This window comes from Pungitius pungitius, chromosome 10 (assembly GCF_949316345.1).
Source record: "Pungitius pungitius chromosome 10, fPunPun2.1, whole genome shotgun sequence".
Taxonomy (NCBI): domain Eukaryota; kingdom Metazoa; phylum Chordata; class Actinopteri; order Perciformes; family Gasterosteidae; genus Pungitius; species Pungitius pungitius.
Window position 1 is genome coordinate 11153572 of NC_084909.1, and position 19719 is coordinate 11173290.

At 39.0% G+C, this 19719-nt stretch overlaps 2 protein-coding genes across 5 annotated transcripts; both read left to right on the forward strand.

Annotated features, from left to right (window-relative positions):
- Window positions 1–1022: 1022 nt before the first annotated feature.
- ankrd10b (ankyrin repeat domain 10b) lies at window positions 1023–15188 on the forward strand. Of its 3 annotated transcripts, none has more exons than XM_037487912.2 (6): window positions 1023–1356; window positions 2059–2211; window positions 3156–3247; window positions 11290–11555; window positions 11913–12020; window positions 14075–15188. In XM_037487912.2, exons 1-6 carry the CDS (start codon window positions 1159–1161, stop codon window positions 14290–14292), a joined length of 1035 nt encoding a protein of 344 aa, XP_037343809.1. In that variant the 5' UTR covers window positions 1023–1158; the 3' UTR covers window positions 14293–15188. The 3 variants fall into 3 exon arrangements, with proteins under 3 accessions (XP_037343809.1, XP_037343810.1, XP_037343811.1); XM_037487913.2 differs by having other exon boundaries at window positions 14078–15188; XM_037487914.2 differs by lacking the exon at window positions 11913–12020.
- A 577-nt stretch (window positions 15189–15765) lies between these two features.
- On the forward strand, window positions 15766–19614 carry ube2al (ubiquitin conjugating enzyme E2 A, like). Of its 2 annotated transcripts, none has more exons than XM_062564851.1 (6): window positions 15766–15970; window positions 17136–17216; window positions 17330–17376; window positions 17535–17624; window positions 17705–17793; window positions 18840–19614. In XM_062564851.1, exons 1-6 carry the CDS (start codon window positions 15927–15929, stop codon window positions 18966–18968), a joined length of 480 nt encoding a protein of 159 aa, XP_062420835.1. In that variant the 5' UTR covers window positions 15766–15926; the 3' UTR covers window positions 18969–19614. The 2 variants fall into 2 exon arrangements, with proteins under 2 accessions (XP_062420835.1, XP_037344185.1); XM_037488288.2 differs by having other exon boundaries at window positions 15770–15970; window positions 17351–17376.
- Window positions 19615–19719: the final 105 nt, after the last annotated feature.

Sequence of the window (19719 nt, forward strand, 5' to 3'; positions counted from 1 at the left end):
AGAAAACTGTTCTGGCTAGCACAATAGTTTATCCTGTACTGTTGATAAATGTGTGTAAAAAGAAACCTAATTTATTATAGTGATAAAAATGCTAGTAACATTTCAAAAAGTCTATTTTCTGTATCACCCTGACCCTGGTCAGAGCCTGCATGTGTTGATCCATTTATTGTTCTATACTTCCATCTGGTGGTACTAACAAGCAACATAACACTGGTAAATATGTATAGGGTCACTAGAGTCCAGCTGTAAGAGGCAAACTGAATGGATTGTGAACCACACAACATGTTGAGTTACACTGAAGATGCGTTGAGAGCGATATCTGGATAGTACCCAGTAGAATTAAACTATTTTCAGATTAGGGTTAGGGGAAAGGGTACATAAACAATGAATGTTTCTTTGAAATTATGTTGGGAACATATTATTAACTATGCAGAGTAGAAAAACACAAGTGTTGTTTTGTTCAGTTTTTAAACTTAAATCTACGTAAGAATTTTTACTGTTGAACAACATAAAGATGAAAAATAGATATTGAAGACTGAATATTGACAGGACTAACAATTGCTTAACCCACGGTGTCCATGTAATCGTAAAACACATTTGTTATGTTGGTTGTTGTTATGTACTTATTATGTCGGCACATTTCAGAAATTCAGGAGGTGCATAGTCAAGCAAATAAATTATCAATTGAATAAGCGCTTACAAGTTGACACAGAATACACCAAGCTTTTCCGAGTTTATATACAACAGTGTTTCCAGTTTATCTTTGAAGTTATTCTGCCCCCTGTTGGTCAGAAAATACACTGTCATGGGAGAGAACGGGCCGCCCACACAACGCATCCTACTTTCCAATAGGTGGCGTTACAACTAATACTCACACAACATCGCCAGGAGAAGAAAAAAAAGTCAGGATTGTGAAATCCAGTCCGCATTTTCCAGGCCACTCCGCGTTTCTCAAGTTTCAGACCCACGCCCCCCTCCCCCCCCCCCCCCGTTCCCCCCCTCTGCTCCGTGTCGTCAGGCAGAAACACATTAAGCAGACTGGCGGGTGTCGGGATCCTCAAGGCACAACATCGGCGACCTGAATTAAACACATAGATAGCCATTGTTGTTGCCCCTTTCGAAGTATCTAGGTATTTTCGTTTTGTCACTCTCGCTACAATGTCGGTAGGTTTGGAGTCTGGATTCTCGAGCGAGGAGGTGCTCACCAGCCGCTTCCCCCTCCATCGGGCGTGCAGGGATGGAGACGTCGCAGCATTGTGCTCCCTCCTTCAGTGCACCTCAAACCCGGCTGACCTCGCGGTGGAAGACACCTTCTACGGCTGGACGCCTATTCACTGGGCCGCTCACTTCGGAAAGGTTAGCCCAGCCGCTAGCCGCTTTTTTTTTTTTTTAATCGGACACGATTGGGACCCGAATGAGCGCAGAGGCGTTCGTCGTCTCGAGCGTTTTCCTTTTCTTCGAAAGGCATCCGTCGTTAACTGGCGGAAGACGGTTGGCCGTAAACGTTCAATTGAAACCGTTCAATAACCGTCGTTAACGGACGTTTCTCCCTGAACTGCGCCGTTGTGCACCGCGCGTGCGTATGTCTATTATCTGCCAATAAAACTACATCACCGTCGAGCGGGAACCATTTTAACAGCAAATTAATGAAACGTTGACGGAACATTATCTTAATTGATGCTTAATGTAAAGTTACTCCCATTAGTAAAATACACTCATTTAAAACTACCGTTATGTGATTATTGCGCAGCGTAAAGCTGCACCAATAGCCTCTACTCTGCTTAAGTCGTTTTCTAAAACTTTTTAAATTCTACTTAACATGTGGTCACTTGACAAAATGGCAACATTAGTTTACCACTGAGGTTGACGCCGGAAAGGGCTGGCCTAGAGTTAACTTAGGTACACACAGTTCGAGCCAGGACATGCAACAGTAACACATGTCTGCCACTGTAGGACACATGTCCACACCCGCCCAAATGTCTTCCTGGAGAGCTAAGAATGAATTAACCGCTTCACGTACCTTTTTTCTATTCCCCCCCCCCCCTTCTGTTTCCACAGCTGGAGTGTGTGATGCGTCTGGTTCAGGTGGGCAGCGGCGTGAACGCGGTCACCTCCAGGTTTGCACAGACACCCATTCACATTGCTGCGTTCGGGGGCCACCCTGAGTGCTTGTTATGGCTGCTCCGAGCCGGCGCAGACATTAACAGACAGGTACGACATCGGATGCACACACACACACACAGACGTCTGCACACCGTACACCCAAGTGTGTTGTTAAAAAAAAAAAACAGAGGTTTGACATTTCTTTTACAAATTCCTTAACAATTGAAGCAGAGTAAAAAGAGCCTGTATGTGGCTCAACATTACCCAACACATGCAAAAGATCCAAAACAGGCGGAGTTTCACATGGTATTGCCCTGAGAGAGGTTGAACTCTTAGTGATCCCATTAAGAAAGCATCACTCAAAAGTGGGGTTGCAACCCCTCGCAGCCGGCCACTGTTTCCTTGTGTTGGACTGTATTTGTTCGCAGGCCATTGTGTGTATTACTCATCACTCACTATTTTTAGTCTTTGTTCCCTCCCTCTGTGTTTTCATGCACCCAGGCTATATTTTAAGCTCTGCTGCACAGCTGAGAGAAATCAGATTAGTAGGTCACGATGACATAAAAGCTGTCGTCATCGTGAAATGCGTTTAAGTCAATTGACTTTGAATTTCTTGGCATATGTGAAAATTCCCACTTGGGGAAACTACACGTTGTGCATTTTCTCTTCCTAATGTTTTTCGACATGGCTGCCGTTGGCCAGCAGAATAGCTCAGTGTTAAGCCCGTCCCACTTTGCAGTGTGCGGTTTTTTTTCTCTCTGTTTCTTCCTTCTGGTCTCGAACTAATGTGTAACTGTAATTGTGTGTGGGAGGTGGTATAGTTTGGTTGAAAAGTTCAGGCTGACACCCAGTTACACCCTCCCTTTGTTTGTTTTTTTTTACTTTGGAAATGGAGACTGAAGGTGCTTAGGGAGGGTATATTTAATTAAATTCATACACTAACATGATTTTATATTTAATCTAAAACAGTGTTTTGTCCCCAACCTTTTGTTAGTGTGCACAGTACAGTCTTGCTTTTTTATGTGTGACTGCTTTCTTTTGTCACCGCTCAGGACTATGTGGGCGAGTCGCCCATTCACAAGGCTGCTCGTGCGGGCAGTCTGGAGTGCATCAATGCTCTCTTGATTCAGGGAGCGAAAGCTGAGTAAGTCCTGTAATCAGATCTGTGCCTTCATTTCTTCTCCTCTGTACTATCCAACATCCGAGTTACACTTTTGCAAGGGACCACCACCAAACTCGAATAGCAGCATCAACGCTTTAATGCAGAAGGGTCTGCACGGATCAGAACGCTATAGTGTTCAAGTTAACAATTTGTGAAATGTGCAAATAAAAGAAGGTGGCGCTGTAAAATGGGATACTTTGGCTGTGCTGCACACACCCAGCCAGAAGGAAGCTGCTGATTTAATGCTAACATCAGACTGTACAGTGTACATAACTGTAAACGGCATATTTTTGAAATAAATAACTTTTCAGACGAGCAGACTGAGCCTTTTTAAGATCCTTACAGTAAAACACTGTTTTAATTAGGGCTGAATACCATTAATCAATGCGATTAATACAGGCATCAAATATATTAACGCAGTTTATGCAACATTGTTTACTTCCGTTGTGCGTTTACCCAGGAAACGAAACCTTCATGTGTTAGCATTCCATAAACGTTAGATCGGATAGACTGCGGTGGTAGAGATGATGGAGAGAGCTCTTTGCATTGAAAGTAAAACCAACAGCGGAGAACTGTGGAGAGGATTTCCATCTTGTGTCAAACAGAAGCGTGACGAACGGTAAACGGACCACTTTACGCACTGCTAGCTGCTAGGAAGCACAATGAATGAATTTCAAAATGTGCGATTAATTAGTTGATTTAAAAAAAATCTATTGACAGTCTATTGCTATTAGGTGAACTTTATCCCAAAGACCGTTTGGTCATGATATTATGATATAAACGGAATTGGTGGTGCTCCCTTGAAAATGTTACACATTTTGTTAGTCCTTGAAATTGTTGTTTATCATTGCAACAATTCACATTAAATTGACCTCTTTGTGTAATAATATTAGCAAAGACATATTAAGTTCCTGAATTATCTTCCATTTATGTTTAGCAGACACTTTTTGTAATGAATTTAATATAAGTAGACCTCAGTGCAGTACTTTTGATATTAGGTATTATCTGTGTAAATCCAGCAAAATTATTACATGTACAAGAGGACAACTTAATGTAAAGGATGATAAACTGTTATTAGTATAGTATGCCATATTGCATGGTCATTGTTAATCCTGAAGTGTGATTTTCCTTTGTTTTTGTTAGTGTCTTACATATATAACTCGACCTGATGACCAAATGCACAATACTACTTTATCTAAAGTCCTTTTTACTTTTAGTATGAAAGCTATTATGCTGTTGCATAGACTGAAAATGCATCATTCACACAGAAAACAGTCGAAAGATCAGATTCATTATTTTATAATCGATTATGTATAACCACCCAAAACCACGATGATCCTTACTGGTACTTCAGGAAGTGGATTTATGATCTATGTAAATGTTCTACACGGTCACACCTTTTTAGTTGGCGGCTCCCTTTGGGCTGGTTCATTTATAGATTACATTGTTCTTGTTGGTGCATGAACGGAAGCAGAAGAGGCATAACCCATCTTTCTTGTTTTTTTAATTCAGATCTTGTAAGACCTGTGGGGAGACTAAACGATCACAAACAATTGGAATACTCTTTGTGTTTTGTGTTTGCACATCTTAACTGATAGTTATTTGTTCCCAAGGTCATGTACAGCCAGCTCAAAGCACTACTAGTTAACCTACTGCATATGTTATCGACGTATGCAAACATGACTTTTTCATAGTTTTATAAATCAGCCCATATTTTTATTGTCAGCAGTAGCAATATTATATAATATTCTATGGTAATGACATTAAATGTTGTAGCATATTTCAATGAAAGGTTCATGTTTAAATGAGGCTGTTTGTTAACTCCTTAGCCCAACTATCAATTTACTTGCACTTTCATTTTTTGCAACAAGCTGAATGGCTTTTTGATGATTAGATGCTACAGACTCAAAACAACCAGGAGGTTTATAGATAAAGGTTCTTGTGTGGAGAGAAATTGGTCTTAATGTATTTTTTTATTCAGTAATTAACACCAAAAATAAGTAAATTATAATTACCATTGTGAAATATTTGCTTTAGCTCTTTGGCACTTGTTTATGGTCCCTAGTTACATAAATATATGAAGTGGATTGTGTTCTACATTTTCCTGCAGGTTAATTGAAGCTGAAGCACATTGGTTTTTGTTAGTCTGAATCTTAACCAATGGAACTCGTTATACTCTTAGTTAACCCTTAGTTTTCCACAAAACTCCTGGTTGGTTTGTCTGCTTCAACAAATAAGGTGTATATATAATAAATTCCTCAGTTGTTATTGAGGTCTTGTAATGTGCATTTGGTTATCAGCCGATAAGTAATATTCATGATGTAAATGATGAGTGATTCCTTTTTCCCCTCTTACAGATTATGCATTTTGTTTAGTATCAGGTTACTTTTCTTTGTTTATGACCCAGAAATGTATAGACGCACCACTGGGAGGGGCACTAAGAGGCACACTGGGTGGGAATGAGGCTCATGACAAAATTACTTAACTTAAAAATTCACTTATATTTTATTAAATAAATACGTTCTAATCCGATTAAAAAACAAAAGAAATGCTGGATCAAAGTAACAAAAGTTTAAACTTACTGACACAAATATATTTCAGTATTAAAATTAAACTGAAAATGAAACGATATACAATTTATTTTAATACATAGTATGGAATATTATTTAATGAAAGTGTACAAATTTAAATTTTCATAGTCACTAAAAATCCTAAATGCAAGTTCAATTAATATACTTGGCATATTTTATTTTTTGTCGTACTGCAATTTAGTTAGGTATAAATGCTTTATTAATGATTAATTAATTTTATTTCACCAAACCATCAGTATAATAATACATTGCCACTGTGTTACTTACCTCAAAATAACCCATCACAACTTAGGAATGCCTTTTAATAGTGCTGCAGGAATGGTGTTATTCCAAAGTTGGCACCACTGTCACTTTACAAAAAAGCATCAGGATTTGGGCATTAATTCCAAAGAATAAGCTCTGTAGCAAACAGACGTTGGAGATTTACAGGTTTTTCTTTAGCAAAATAATCTCAAATGAACACAACTTTTTCCGCAATTTGTAAACGCATTAGCCAGAACTAAAGCGCTAGCATCCAGCTATAAACTAACTCCGGCACAGTCACACGGCTAATTGCAAAAATGCCAACCCATTATGGAGGTTTTTCAATTCAACTCACTTTATGAAGTGGGCCACTAATGATGCTATCATTAGGAAAACCATTGTTACGGGGGGAGGGAGGAGGGAAACCTAATGGAGGGACTTGCATCCACTAAATGACAGTAGCAGCAATGTGACCAGAGCACAGGGAAGCTGTGATTAACACACACACAGAGGGTACACATTACTTTACTACATCTTTACGTCGCGCATAATGTTGGCTGCTGCATTGATGCTCTGAACCGAGCGTATAGAACCTGATAATGAAGTCTGCTTCGTCCAGGATTTCATACTTTAACTGGTGATGTACTTTGTTTATAGTTCTTCGTACACGCCTTGGAGATAGACAAATTACTTTTTAAAATGTTAAACTTGCCATTCCGTGTAACACCCTCATAGACGGCAGTTAACTGTAGTTCAAACTAAAAATCGATACCAAAAAATCCTCAAAATATGACCACCAACAGTGATGCTACTTTATTGATATGCACTAAGAAAATTAGCTAATTCATTTAACAATAATAGAGACACTAAACCTTTTTGGCCAGAAACCTACCTGCTTACCGCTCACCCTGTTGAGTGGATTTTTTTCCGTCTTCTGATCAAAGGCTTTGCATCGTCTCACTTCTTCTGTTGCTCTTGAACACACCTCAAAGACTGCAGCTGGCCATCTGGGCGGTGCCTTCGTGAGACGGCATCATTATCCTGTCTTTGGTCTTTACTACTTAACTGTAACGCGGTATGTTGTACAGCACTCAGCCGCTGTTAGTTTTCCTACTCTTCTATTCACTGGCATAGTCAGCCTTTTGCTTGTTGCGGAAGAAGAAGAAGAAGAAAAAGAAGGGGGCAGTGGAGTGTACACACACACACAGGAGACACTGCACTAAATGGATCCATTTCTCATCAATAAGGCAGAAACGCAATTCAGAGAGTTCCCTCGCCATCTGCTTTCATTGCTGTTTTCTAAACACTCCTGTCTGCAGTCTGGTTTCCATCGCCATGACTCACTAATCGCTCAGCGGCTCCTGATTGCTAAAGCTTCTACCTTCAGTGCCATTAATTCAGTGTTATGAAATGTTGACCAACTCATTACGAGGTCAACAGGAACTGGAAAAAAAAACATTCCAGCAGTATTACCTTTTGGAATCTATTTTCCTGTTCGCTAAAGCCCGCCTACCTTTCTCCCCAACACTGATTCATGTGCACACTGGGACTTTTCCTTGCATCTTCCTGCACTGAAGGATCCTGGTTCCGGTTGAAGGGATGCATGTTCTTTATGTTGCTTACCTTCGCCCCATTACAAAGTGAGAAGAAGATTTCTTTAGGAAAGCAGGAACTACATCTGACTTGCTTTAGTTGGGTGGGAAGGTCTCGTGGGCTCACCAGACCTTGAAGAAGACGCGGCCTCATTTGCTCTCTTGTCGGCTCAACATCAAAGAGTAGTTGGACAAAATGCGCGGCGTTAAAATCAACGTTCTGTGCCCTTTGGGAAAAATAAAAAAACTTTTCCTAAAACAAAACATTCAGAATATAATTAAAATCCATTTCTGTCAATGGAACAAAATGAGCTCAACTTTACCCTGAAATCATAGAAAATAAGTAACACGTCAGTAAAAAGCAGTTTGTATTATTTGTCATGAGCCTCAGAGTGTGAAGGTGGTCCATTAGCAAGCTAGCAGCGGATAGGACTGTGTTTTGGAGGCAGAGATAACAACGCAGAGACACAAGCATAGAGCAGAGTCAGACGGGTTAGATCTGCTTACCATCATGTACTGAACTGTGTAATGCTAACTATCATCCTGTTGCAATGGTTATCACTGTCATTTCACTGTATCAAATATTTGACTTCATACACAGAAATGTTTTTGTATGTCACAGTATTAACCCTTTACAATACCATAGTCTGTTTTGACATCTGATCTTTGTCACCCTTTCCTCTATGAAAGTGACAATTATTTAAAAAAAAAAAAAGTTTTCTATACTGAAACAGAACGTACGTCTTAATGTTTTGCAGCCATTGAATTGGAAATGACTTGGTTTTTTCAAGTAATCCTAGAAAGGGGAAGAATAGACACTGCTGAGTCTGCCCCGTTCCCTGGGATAGCCGCACTGTTGTGGCATTGAGTGTTCTCACTATCGCTTCCTATCTACACACTGGCAAACTGTTGAGGTATTTCTTGCGGTGATTGGTTTTAATGCTAGGTTTTTATGAATTCAAACTAAAGTTTTAGACCTGCATGCTTTGCTTATTATCCATGATTGTTTCTGTATTTAGCCTTTTTTTGTTTTATGATTTGGTTTTTTTATTTTGTGAACTAACCATAGGAGCCCTTAATATGGACAGGTTTAATCACGTGAATCCCATGTCAACATGTAGCATGATAAAAGGTTGCCCCTGGAAGGTTAGATGATAGTTAGAGAAGACACATTCTGTGCTTAGGACGGGAAAGCAAAGCATACCAGGCATTTACAAAAAATGAACGCTTCCTTTTTAAGTTTCCACACCAGAACTGATAATACTCTGGTCCATTTCCTGGATCAGTGCTGACTGTAGGTGTTCGGTCTCACTAAAGGAATGCTGTGACCAAAAGGAATCTCTTTAGGAAAGGAAGTATTTTAGGGTAAGACGTCTAAAGCTCTTTATTTCTCTTAAGACCTCTTTCAAACAAGGCTGGGATAAGCAAAACCTACACAGGAGTTTGTATGAGTGCTTTGTCGGATCTTAGACTCCCTGAAATCATGAAATATGGGGTGGATGTAACCATCACCCTCAGTATGAATTTCTTAAGCTCGGGGAAAAAACTGAACACAGTTTAGCTTTGATGGGGTTTTGACTCCAGAGGCTGCAAACTTGAACAGCATACATCCCGCAGACAAGTTTTACTACTTTCTTCAGTACTTGAGCGTTTAGCAAGAAAATAATTAGTGTAAATGTAGTCTGATAATTGCTTTAAGTTTAGATCATTCTGTTAATTCCTTAAAATGTTTTTACTTGTGCCTCTCAGGTCCATAGTCCAACTCTTTAAAAAAAATATATAATATAGAATATTCCTTGTAGTGAGACCAATCCATCAACCTTATCATAACATGACCTTTGACATGAATTCCATCATTTGGCAAAATCCTTTGGAAGCGTTCATTTTAAAGGGGACGGGTAATTTTGTGATTTTAATTTGTTTTGTTTTTTCTATCTTAAATTCTTAATCAAATGTTTAATGTTTCTTTTTTGCACAACTGTTTAGATAAATATGAAGAGGAAGAAAAAGCTTTAAACAAAATGCTTGAGCAAACCGCAACGGCGTAATTCTAAACCATTCATTGTGTGGAAGTCAATGTCATTTGGTTTTCGGGTAACGATAATGGTTGTAGTGCTTAATCAAATGCGTCACAAAGTATGCCAGTTTTCCTAGTAAAAATAGATGTAACTATTGTACAATGATAAGTATATAAAGCCCACCGGAGATGCAGACACTTCGGTTTCCCTCACATTTTTATTATCAAATCAATGCTTGGCTTTGGGACACCGTCCTGTTTCTTTTACAAAGACCCAACTGTTTGCTTCAAGAACTCGTTTTTCAATTTGATGACATTTGGATCCAGAACAAGTGCAGGCTTGTTGGCTAATTGGCCATTGGAGAGGAGAAGCGTTCTCATCACTAAGCTAAAAGCCTCTGTTGTTTGGAGGAATACTGCTGGATTTTTGTGCTTCCACAATAATTTCTTGTATGCAGTAATAGATAAAAGATCTACAAGATGAGTTTAATCTTCATTAAATTAGTATTACATTTCCAAATGAATAGGACACAGGAAGGTTTTATTTTCCAGTGGCATTGCTTCCATACTTAATGACATGTCTGAAAATTGAAAAACTCTGTTTGCTCATTCATTATTGAATTCTAAAATTCTAGCCCTGCTGCGCCTGGATATGATTGACACAACTGTATGTAGAGCAAAGACTCTAATTAGAGTGATGAATAATGGCACAAGCGCCTGTGGCATATTCAGGTTGCTATATTTTTCCTTTCCTTGTTCATCCCTCTTGAAACAACACTACGCCTTTACAACTTCACCTTCCCAGGAGGGGATTCCTGGATTTCTAATGGTTGCACTTTGACTTCTCCCAGCTTTTCATTCTGTGGAGTTTCCTTTGAAGATGCAACTTACGTTCCAACCTCTTTTGGCTGATCTTGTCTCTGAAGAATTCTATCTTACTGTCGCTGAGTCATGGTCTGTTTCGCGGACTGCACCCTATGATCACCACTCTTGGTTTACATTTTGCATCATACATTGGAGACATGGCCAAATTCTTGATGCGGCCGTTCCAAAATCCTCGGAGCATTATCAGCGGTGGATATGTGAGAAGACCTTTGACCTTCCTCCTTGATTTTGCCATTCTCCCCCAGGCAAAGTGAAGCTCTTGACGTCGCCTGCCGAAATTCTCCTTTTGGATTCAATCATCTCAGTCGTCCTGTTGGTCCGATTATTTCCGGGTTTCATCAAGTTAAACAGGTCCATACCTACAGTTGTCTTGATCATGTCCTCTCGCAGCAGTAAAGTTTCCCTATTGATTTGGAAACTTTGTAAAGTTTTATTGAAGATGATCTAAGCAGATCATTCGTCATCTTATGAGGATGATGAATATGATGTGAGTAGGTAGAGCAGCACAGGTTATTGCTATACATATGTGTGTCTGTCTGTGTGTATTGAGTGTGTGTGTGTGTGTGTGTGTGTGAGAGAGAGAATACTTGCTTAATGAGTGTGTGCGTATGAGCGTGTCTCATTTTTGTTTTGTTTTATTTGTGTGAATGAACGGCCCAGTGAGCGTCCCTAACACTCGTCCTTCTCGTTGTGCAGTATGAGGAATGCCAGTGGGCTGACTGCTGCCGACTTGGCTCACGCCCAGGGATTCCAGGAGTGCGCAGAGATTCTCTCCAATGCCCAGAACTTCCAACAAAACATGGCTCAGTCCCTTAACGGGACTTTTCTGAACGGCGTGACCCAGATCGGGGGCCAGGCTCGTCCCACCATCCAGGGACGCAGCTTCTCGAACGGCGTGCCCAACAGAAAGAGGTCGTTTGATGGCATGGAAGCGAATGCGGGGAAGAAGGCCCGACCGAACGGTAGGTCATTAAGCTCATCAAATCTGTGCCGTTACGTTATTCAGGTTTCTTTAGAAAGGTAAGCAAAAACTTACCAGCATGCTCTGGACTGCTGCACATGCATGCATTAAGCATGGCTGCTAAAGACAAATACACAGAATTTGTTTAGCACAAACCAGACTTCTTAGTGTGAGATCTGTGTGTAGAACTTTATATAAAAGTTTAAGACTATAAAATATGTTCAACGTGACAAAAATTGGGCCTATAGTTACTATAAAATAAATATTCATTTATGCTAAAATAATTCTAAAATAAATATTCATTTATTTTAGCATCGGGCATCACCTGAACGGTTGTGTATGCATCTTATTCTCGTAGGTCTGGGCTCGCCACCCGAATTGCATAATGGGAATGGGCCACTGGGTGGCGCTGGAGAGGTCCAGATGGAAGGCATGAACATGGAGTTGGCGCCGGCTGTAACTTCAGGTGGGCCAGGACCCTTTGCATTTGGGCTGAATGGGTTTGCGCCACCACAAGGGCCGGGGCTCATGGATCAGTGTGAGGACCAGGGGGGACTGGGCAGGTCGACCTCCGCCACTAAAGAGCTGGAGGTCATCACGGTTGCCTCTATGCAGACGCCATGTCGCTGCACCAACTCTTATGCCTACCTGTAGAAAGAGTCTCTGGCCACATGCTAACGGGCCCCTTTTGTGCACTATATCTTTTTTTGATTGTCTGGCAGTTTTTTGGTTTTTTTGCATAACACATGCATAAAGAAGGACATTTGATTTGATTTTGTGGTAAGCTACATTTGAAAGATGTATAGCCGTAGGTGTACTCTATTTTCTATTTCCATGCACCCAATTCTACTCGGATAGATTACAAATTTTGCGATTTCTTTGTCCTACCGTTATATTTAATGGATCCGTCCAGAGATCGACTATTGTAGTGATCTTTATTTTGATTTCGTAGTCATGATAGAAGGGTGAGATTTGTTTTATACAGCTGCATCCCAGATAACACAAACTCGACATCCCCCTGACACGCTAGGGTCACGGCTGGATATTGGCAGAATGGAGAAATTAGGTCAGTGTTGTCTATTGCTTGTGAAATGGTCCATTGTTGCATAAAAGCAAAAGGACGTTTCTGGTGTGTTTCGAACATCGGTGACTTTCATCCCGACCATGTTAGAAAAAATAGTTAAATTTAAATTTAATCAGAGAAATGGTTATACATGAGAGATGTAATCTCTCTTGTTGGGTGGATAGTTTCCTTTAGCAAAATGTTCCTCTCATTGAATTTGTTGAATTTGAGTATACTTGCATTTTAAATAACAATAGATTGGAGACGACATTTATATTAAAAACATAAATGCATTAAACTCCTTAATATACATAAGAAATATCGTCTGACGTTTATGGGTACCACACATTTGTTGACGCTGTTTTGAATTAAAAAATTGCCTTATGCCAAAGCATATTCCAACATGAATGTTACTTGTGAACTATAAACGAGACACTGTGCAGCTTTTTTGTGTTTCATTTGTGTGTCATGTACTCATACACAGCAGTCAATGGGTTTGGACTTGGCCAATTCCTGGTTTTTATTTGTGCTTATTTGATTCTCGAGTGTTTTTTTGTATGGAAAGTTTTTTTTTTTTTACTGGGCCAGCAGATCTGTCAGTTATATAATACTCCGTCTGATTTTGGAATTGGTTATTGGCAAGAAAATTTGCATGGATTCGCGAAAAGCCTTATTTCTCGAGCTTAATGTACAATATTCAACTTTTTATAGATAATGGTTACAGAAACTTTTTTTCAGCATTTTTTAGTACAATGTCATGTCAAGTGGTTTCTGTTTACTTTGTCCTACATGGCGGAGCGTTTGAGTGTAGTTATTCTGTTTTGAACATGCAATGCTTAGTACTAAGCAGGTTTAGCTTTGTACTTGATTGTGTGAAATAATTAAATGTTGATTTGATTTTATACATGTGACTGGTGGACATTTGATTTATTGATGTTGCTGTCATTTTCTGCTCTTGAGGTCTTCAGTGCAGACATGCAAAACATGGGGGAAAAAAAGCTTTATTTTCAGATAAATGCAAAAGAATTGTATGTATTATATATATACATGAAACTAGTTGCACTGGTCTACACTAACATTGGCTTAGTATTTTGGGTTTTAGATTATGGAATGTCAGATTATGATCTTTACGGTCTTCATTATGCTTGAAGCTTAAAAACCAGTGTGGAGACGGAACTCGTCACTGTGTCTCCAGCAGTAACTTATTTTAAAACGCAAGGTCAAAACTTTTACATAAGGCTTTGGATTGCACTTAGGTTGTGTTCTCACAAACAATACGTTGCTATATTTCTCTTAATTTGTTAAAACACATTTCCATAATAGCTTCTAAACTGCTTGACCAAGTCCCCACATAATTTTTTTCCCTGCTGTCACTTTCTATATTTATTTTTAAAAAAGGAATTAATTGATTTACACAAATCAATATAAGCCCTTTTACCTTTTTTTCTCGTTTTCAGTAGCAGGTGAGGGTTTTTCCTCAAATGGCCACAATCGAGCAGAGCTTCAGTTTGGGTGTTACTCAGGAGCAGAAACCCACCGCGGCCCACTCTCCTACAGCGACTCATCCGACAACGGCACAGGAGGCAGCCAGGTGGAGCACCAGAAGTGTGTGAGAGCAGAGCAGTTGTATGACCATGCCTTCTTCACCACCATGCTGCTTTTCCATGGATCCTAAAGTAGAGGTTCTCTTTGACAGACTGTCCTTTTTTGCCTGAATGTTGTAAGAGTTTAAACCAGCATTAATTTGCCTTAAAGCCATTGAGTGGTGCAGTTATTCATTGAAATTCTTTGTTTTTTCTTTTTTGGAAAGGGCAGGCCCGTCATTGTGTTTGGATTGAAATGTGTAACTGACTGTTGATTAAGGAGAGATTATTGTATTGTTAAAAAAAGGTGTTTTTTATTTTTAAGTTTGATTTAAGCTGTATATAGACATATTCGGATTACTAAACTAAGCATCTGCATTGAAACTGCCAATATTTACATTCTAATTCTGTCTCATCTTGATGTGGGGTGATCAGTTTGTTTTTTGATAAAAAATACGCATTAACAATTAAAGTTTTGCATAATCTAAAGTTGATTCAGTTTATTTGATCACAGCTATAAATGTTGTGTAAAAAAGTCCATATTAAGGCAAGCTGCCAGTCAGCAAATTTATAAACTAGTTTTGTAGAAATTGTGGCATTGTACAACTCCCTAACTTAAATCCTCATATTTCTTATATTGGGAGCCCCTGTGTTACTGCAGATAGCGAAAGATTGCTTTTTGTTGGGCTGAATGGGTATTTGTAACATTACTACCCAATTTAAATTGATTATTGGCCAGTTTAGTATATTTGCTGGAAAAAAACAGGAATTCACACTAAATTCTAAATGGCCAACTTCAGTTTCAGGAAACTTATTTAAATTCTAAATGTTCCTCCTAAATGTTATACAATGAGGTGAAGCATACTGCAAGGGTTGCTGTTGAAGCCGCTCTGAAGGATTCAAATAACATAATGTAGACTTTAAATGTGTGCCATATTTAGTTGTGTTTTGAGAATTTTTATCCCCTATAAAAAGTTTTTGTGACAATGCGGGACGAAATGAAATTTAATTAAAAAAATATGTTTATGTTCTGGTCCTTTTATATGAGGAAATTCTCCCTGGATGGACCATGTATTAGAAGAACAATGGATCCTTCGCTCTGACTTCAGTGGGGATCGGGCCCTGATGATAATACCATGGAAGGAAAATAGGTTCCTCATTATAGGTTCCTCCAAATAAAGAGAAACACAGTTTCAATAGGCCCTTCGCTTTACCGACGTGGTATATAATCAGGCTTTACATTTTGCTATCCCACACAGGCCCGTGTAGGGGAACAGCAGTGTATTTTGCTCACATTCAGATGTCACCAGGGGCGACCTTCGTCATAGCTGCGCTGCACAAACACCACGTCACTGTCAGTGCGAATGGGGGAGACCAACAATACTGTCAAACATAGCAACGCGATATAAATGTATTTTGCTGATATGGAACAAAATCTACTCATGGAAATATTATTCTAAATGGCAAAAGGATACATATTCAGATTTTCCGGAGCCAGAACATTTTTTTCAATCGATACTCTAAATAGTCTCCCCCTCTTTCCCAAGCGTGGTATCGTCTTGTAAACCTAGCTGAGCGAGCTAGCTGGTCGGGATTATCTAACGACGGAAAGCGTCGGGAAGCTGTGAAGCAGTGTAAATAACCATTCAACACGATATAAGATTTAAGATCACATACTCTACTGATAACGTATCGGGGTAATCAATACGTGTTTCACAAGTAGGCAATGTCAACCCCTGCCAGAAGGAGACTCATGAGAGATTTTAAACGGTAAGTCGACAGGTAAAAATGAACCGGGTAATGTTGGGCTATGATTTGTCAAAAACAGCTAACATTAGCCTAGCTTACGTTATCTGGACATAGCTAGCAATTATATATTTAACTATATGTTTACATGTTGATTCAGCGAGATCCACTGTAAACATGAACGTGACCCAAATACTATAGTGAATTTACGAACTTGCAATATTTGAGTAAGATAACACCTTCTGTGAAAGCGCTTTGGCCACAGCTAACTAAGCTAAAAGCTAACGTTGCTAGCCGATACCGTGGATGTGTAGAGCCGATATACGTTAACGTCAGCAGGATAGGGTTACAGTTTACGGCTCATAGTTAACGTTAACTATAAAGTTGTTTAAAGTCGCGTCACAAGAGAGTGGTTGACCATTTTAAAACAAAAACACGTATCCAACGTTAATGCTTCGTGGATTTATGGCTTTCGTTTTTCAATTGGCATACGGAGTACGGTGCTAACCGACATTGACGTTAGCTCTGTCACCAAACGTAAAACAGCTCATCAAATGAATGTTGTTGTTAAAATATTTGATATGATTCTATAGTTTAATAGTAATAATTGAACCCTACGGTTCGTTTCAAGAGGTTTGACAGCAGTGTTTCTATTTTAAAAACGGTCAAAGTAATAATAAGGGAAGTATTTTTCCACCAACAACAAAGTTCTCTAAAATCTAATCATTTTATTTTGTTATCAACGAGATCTTGAATTTAGCCTAAATCGCCATTTGGTTAGTTGCTAATGTGACATATGCATATATTTGACAAAATATATTTTTTTGCTAAAGCTCCCTAACATCACCTGGGTAAAATGTGTAAATGCTACAACCAAGGTGGGAGAAAACCTAATCAATAACAACTTAAATGTCTGCAAACTCTCACAGAACGGTGCAAAGGATGTGTGTAGATCGGTGCTGTCCAGAGTAAAGGAACCAATTCAATTGGAAAAAGCTGTTTCTATGTGACAACAAGTGACAACTAAGTCTACATTTTGGAATGTATTCACACACATTAAGGAGAAACCTTAGTCGTAAACAATTCAGGACCAGCCCTAATTCAAATATAGAAAATTTGTTGTGGTTTATTGTGATTATTTGATTATGGCATTCACCTGACCGCTTCACCTTTCATTTTTGTTGTGAAGGCTACAAGAGGACCCACCAGCTGGTGTTAGTGGCGCCCCTTCTGAAAACAATATTATGGCGTGGAATGCAGTCATATTCGGGTATGTCGATCCACAGTCGTAATGTATGTAGAATGGAGTAATTGTCTAATTTCTCCCCACAATTCCAGATCTTATAAATGTTTGTGTAAAGTGCTTAATGAATGACAAAGTAGCTTTTTTGTTCCACCTCACAGCCCTGAAGGAACACCCTTTGAGGACGGTAAGGGTCTCATTCTATTAATTCTTTTGTTTAGTAAGGCATATGGTCCTTCATTGCATGTAAAACTATTCTAACATACTTCAGCATTTAAGCCCCTTATTTAAAATGTGTTTATAAAGATGCACAAATAGTTATTGCATGTGTCATCTCTTTTCCAGGTACATTTAAGCTCATTGTAGAGTTCACAGAAGAATACCCCAACAAACCACCCACAGTACGATTTGTTTCAAAGATGTTTCATCCAAATGGTAGGATTATTGTATTATCCTGCTGTTTATTACATTGTTGCTGTTTTTGTGTCGTTTTGATTGTGTTGTTTTTCCCCCAGTCTATGCAGATGGAAGTATATGTTTGGACATCCTACAGAATCGTTGGAGTCCAACATATGATGTCTCCTCTATTCTTACATCTATCCAGGTAAAAATTGTTGATAAACAATACCATATAGTATTATATAATGTTATAAATTAATCTTATACCAAAGGCAAAAAACTTGAGGTACTAAGTTTTTAATATTACAAACCAAAGGATCTTTAACATTGGGAAACTATAACGTTTATTTGAACCCATATTGTGTGTTTAACTAGACTTACATTATTCAAGAACTACAATTATTACACATATGCAGTTTTAAAAAATGAACCCCTCTGCTAACCTGTGTAAAAGTGTTCGAATAAAATTTGATGCTGATTAATGGGTTTGGAGTTGCAATTACTTAAAGTCGCAATTCATTTGATTGTTTTATTTTTTCTTGATTATTCATATAATCCATGTTTTAAACTTGAAATGTTAGAAAACTCAAATGTACTACAATCTTCAAATCGCTCGATCTTCTATCTTGAAGTATCCTTTTTGTCGGACACACCTTCCAAAAAAGTTAAACTAAACAGCCGGTTTTCAGCTGGTCTACCCTTACAGCCGACTTGTCTTTACTTTACTATACTTTAGTTTCTTTACCAGCCACATTGTCACATTTGTGCCGCTACTTGCATGGGAGTATACACCGATGCACAAGCAGTTGTATTATATGACCTGCACAGCATGTCATTGGTGTGGACGTTCTTTAGCATGAACGAAGAAAAAAAAGATTATTTTTCAAAGTAAGCCACTGAGGGACAACTTAAAACTCAATTTAAACAACTTCATCATATCCTCTGACATTGGATGCTTTTCATAGTACTACCACAGTCCTGCTTGTATAGGAATAGCAAGTATAAAGCAATCGTGACACGTTCAAGTGTAAGAAATTTCATTACATTTTAGTGATGGCAGATATGAAAGATGTTTATAACTTGAGCCTTGGTGTCAAACAGAAAAATCGGAATATCAAACTTTTAAGAATGTTGAAACAGTTATAACGTTTATGTGAGATGGACACGCATATTAATAATATTAATGACTGATAAATGGCATTAATGCAGGTCGGTTATTTTTAATTCAGTATTGACCTTCTCCTCCAACAGTCCCTGCTTGATGAACCAAACCCCAACAGTCCGGCCAACAGTCAGGCCGCCCAGCTGTACCAGGAGAACAAGCGGGAGTACGAGAAGCGTGTGTCTGCCATCGTAGAACAAAGCTGGAGAGACAGTTGACCTGACAACGCGATAGCTGCTCTCTCCATCGTTAAGCTGTGTGTGCTGCAAGGTTTAGTGGAGTACCTTTTTGCTTTTACCCAACTTCTTTGATTTTTAAGCTTTTATGCACTTTACCGTCAACCTCCCTTCATAGAATGGTGTTTTTGGGTTTTTTTGCCCGTCAAGAGGGATTTCTTTTTTTCATTTTATCCCACATATCCCAGTCTGTCAGAATGTGTTGAATCTTGCCTTGATGTTTTGTCAGTATGGACTTGTGGGCCATTACCCAAAAATTCTGGTGTGTTCTTGCTGTAATCCCCCACGACGTATTATGTTAAATGTCTTGAAGGGTGTGTGAATTAAGTCATGGGTCATGTTCGGTTTCGCTCCTTACTGTTTCTGCCTGTTTGTCAGCTCCAATGTGATCCATCCAAGCTTCCTGTGGGAGAACGAGCAGCCCGAGCTACAACTAAATTAGACATCTTTACACCGTGTCTTTTGCTGTGTTTGGAATTCTTTTACATGCATGACAGAAAGAGTGTATTCACGTTCTTGTTCAGTACTCGTGTATATAAGAAGCCTGCAACTGAATCTATGTACAGATTTTACACTGGTTGTCCCCAGTCATTTTTTTCAGCACTTGTAAATAAAAATGGCAAATCCATCGGTATGTGAGAAGCTTTTTATTGTACGGCTTTTTTTTACTTGACAGTTACTGAGCATAGGGGAGTCAATGGTTGAGTAATGTCACTACTTAAAATGGGATTTA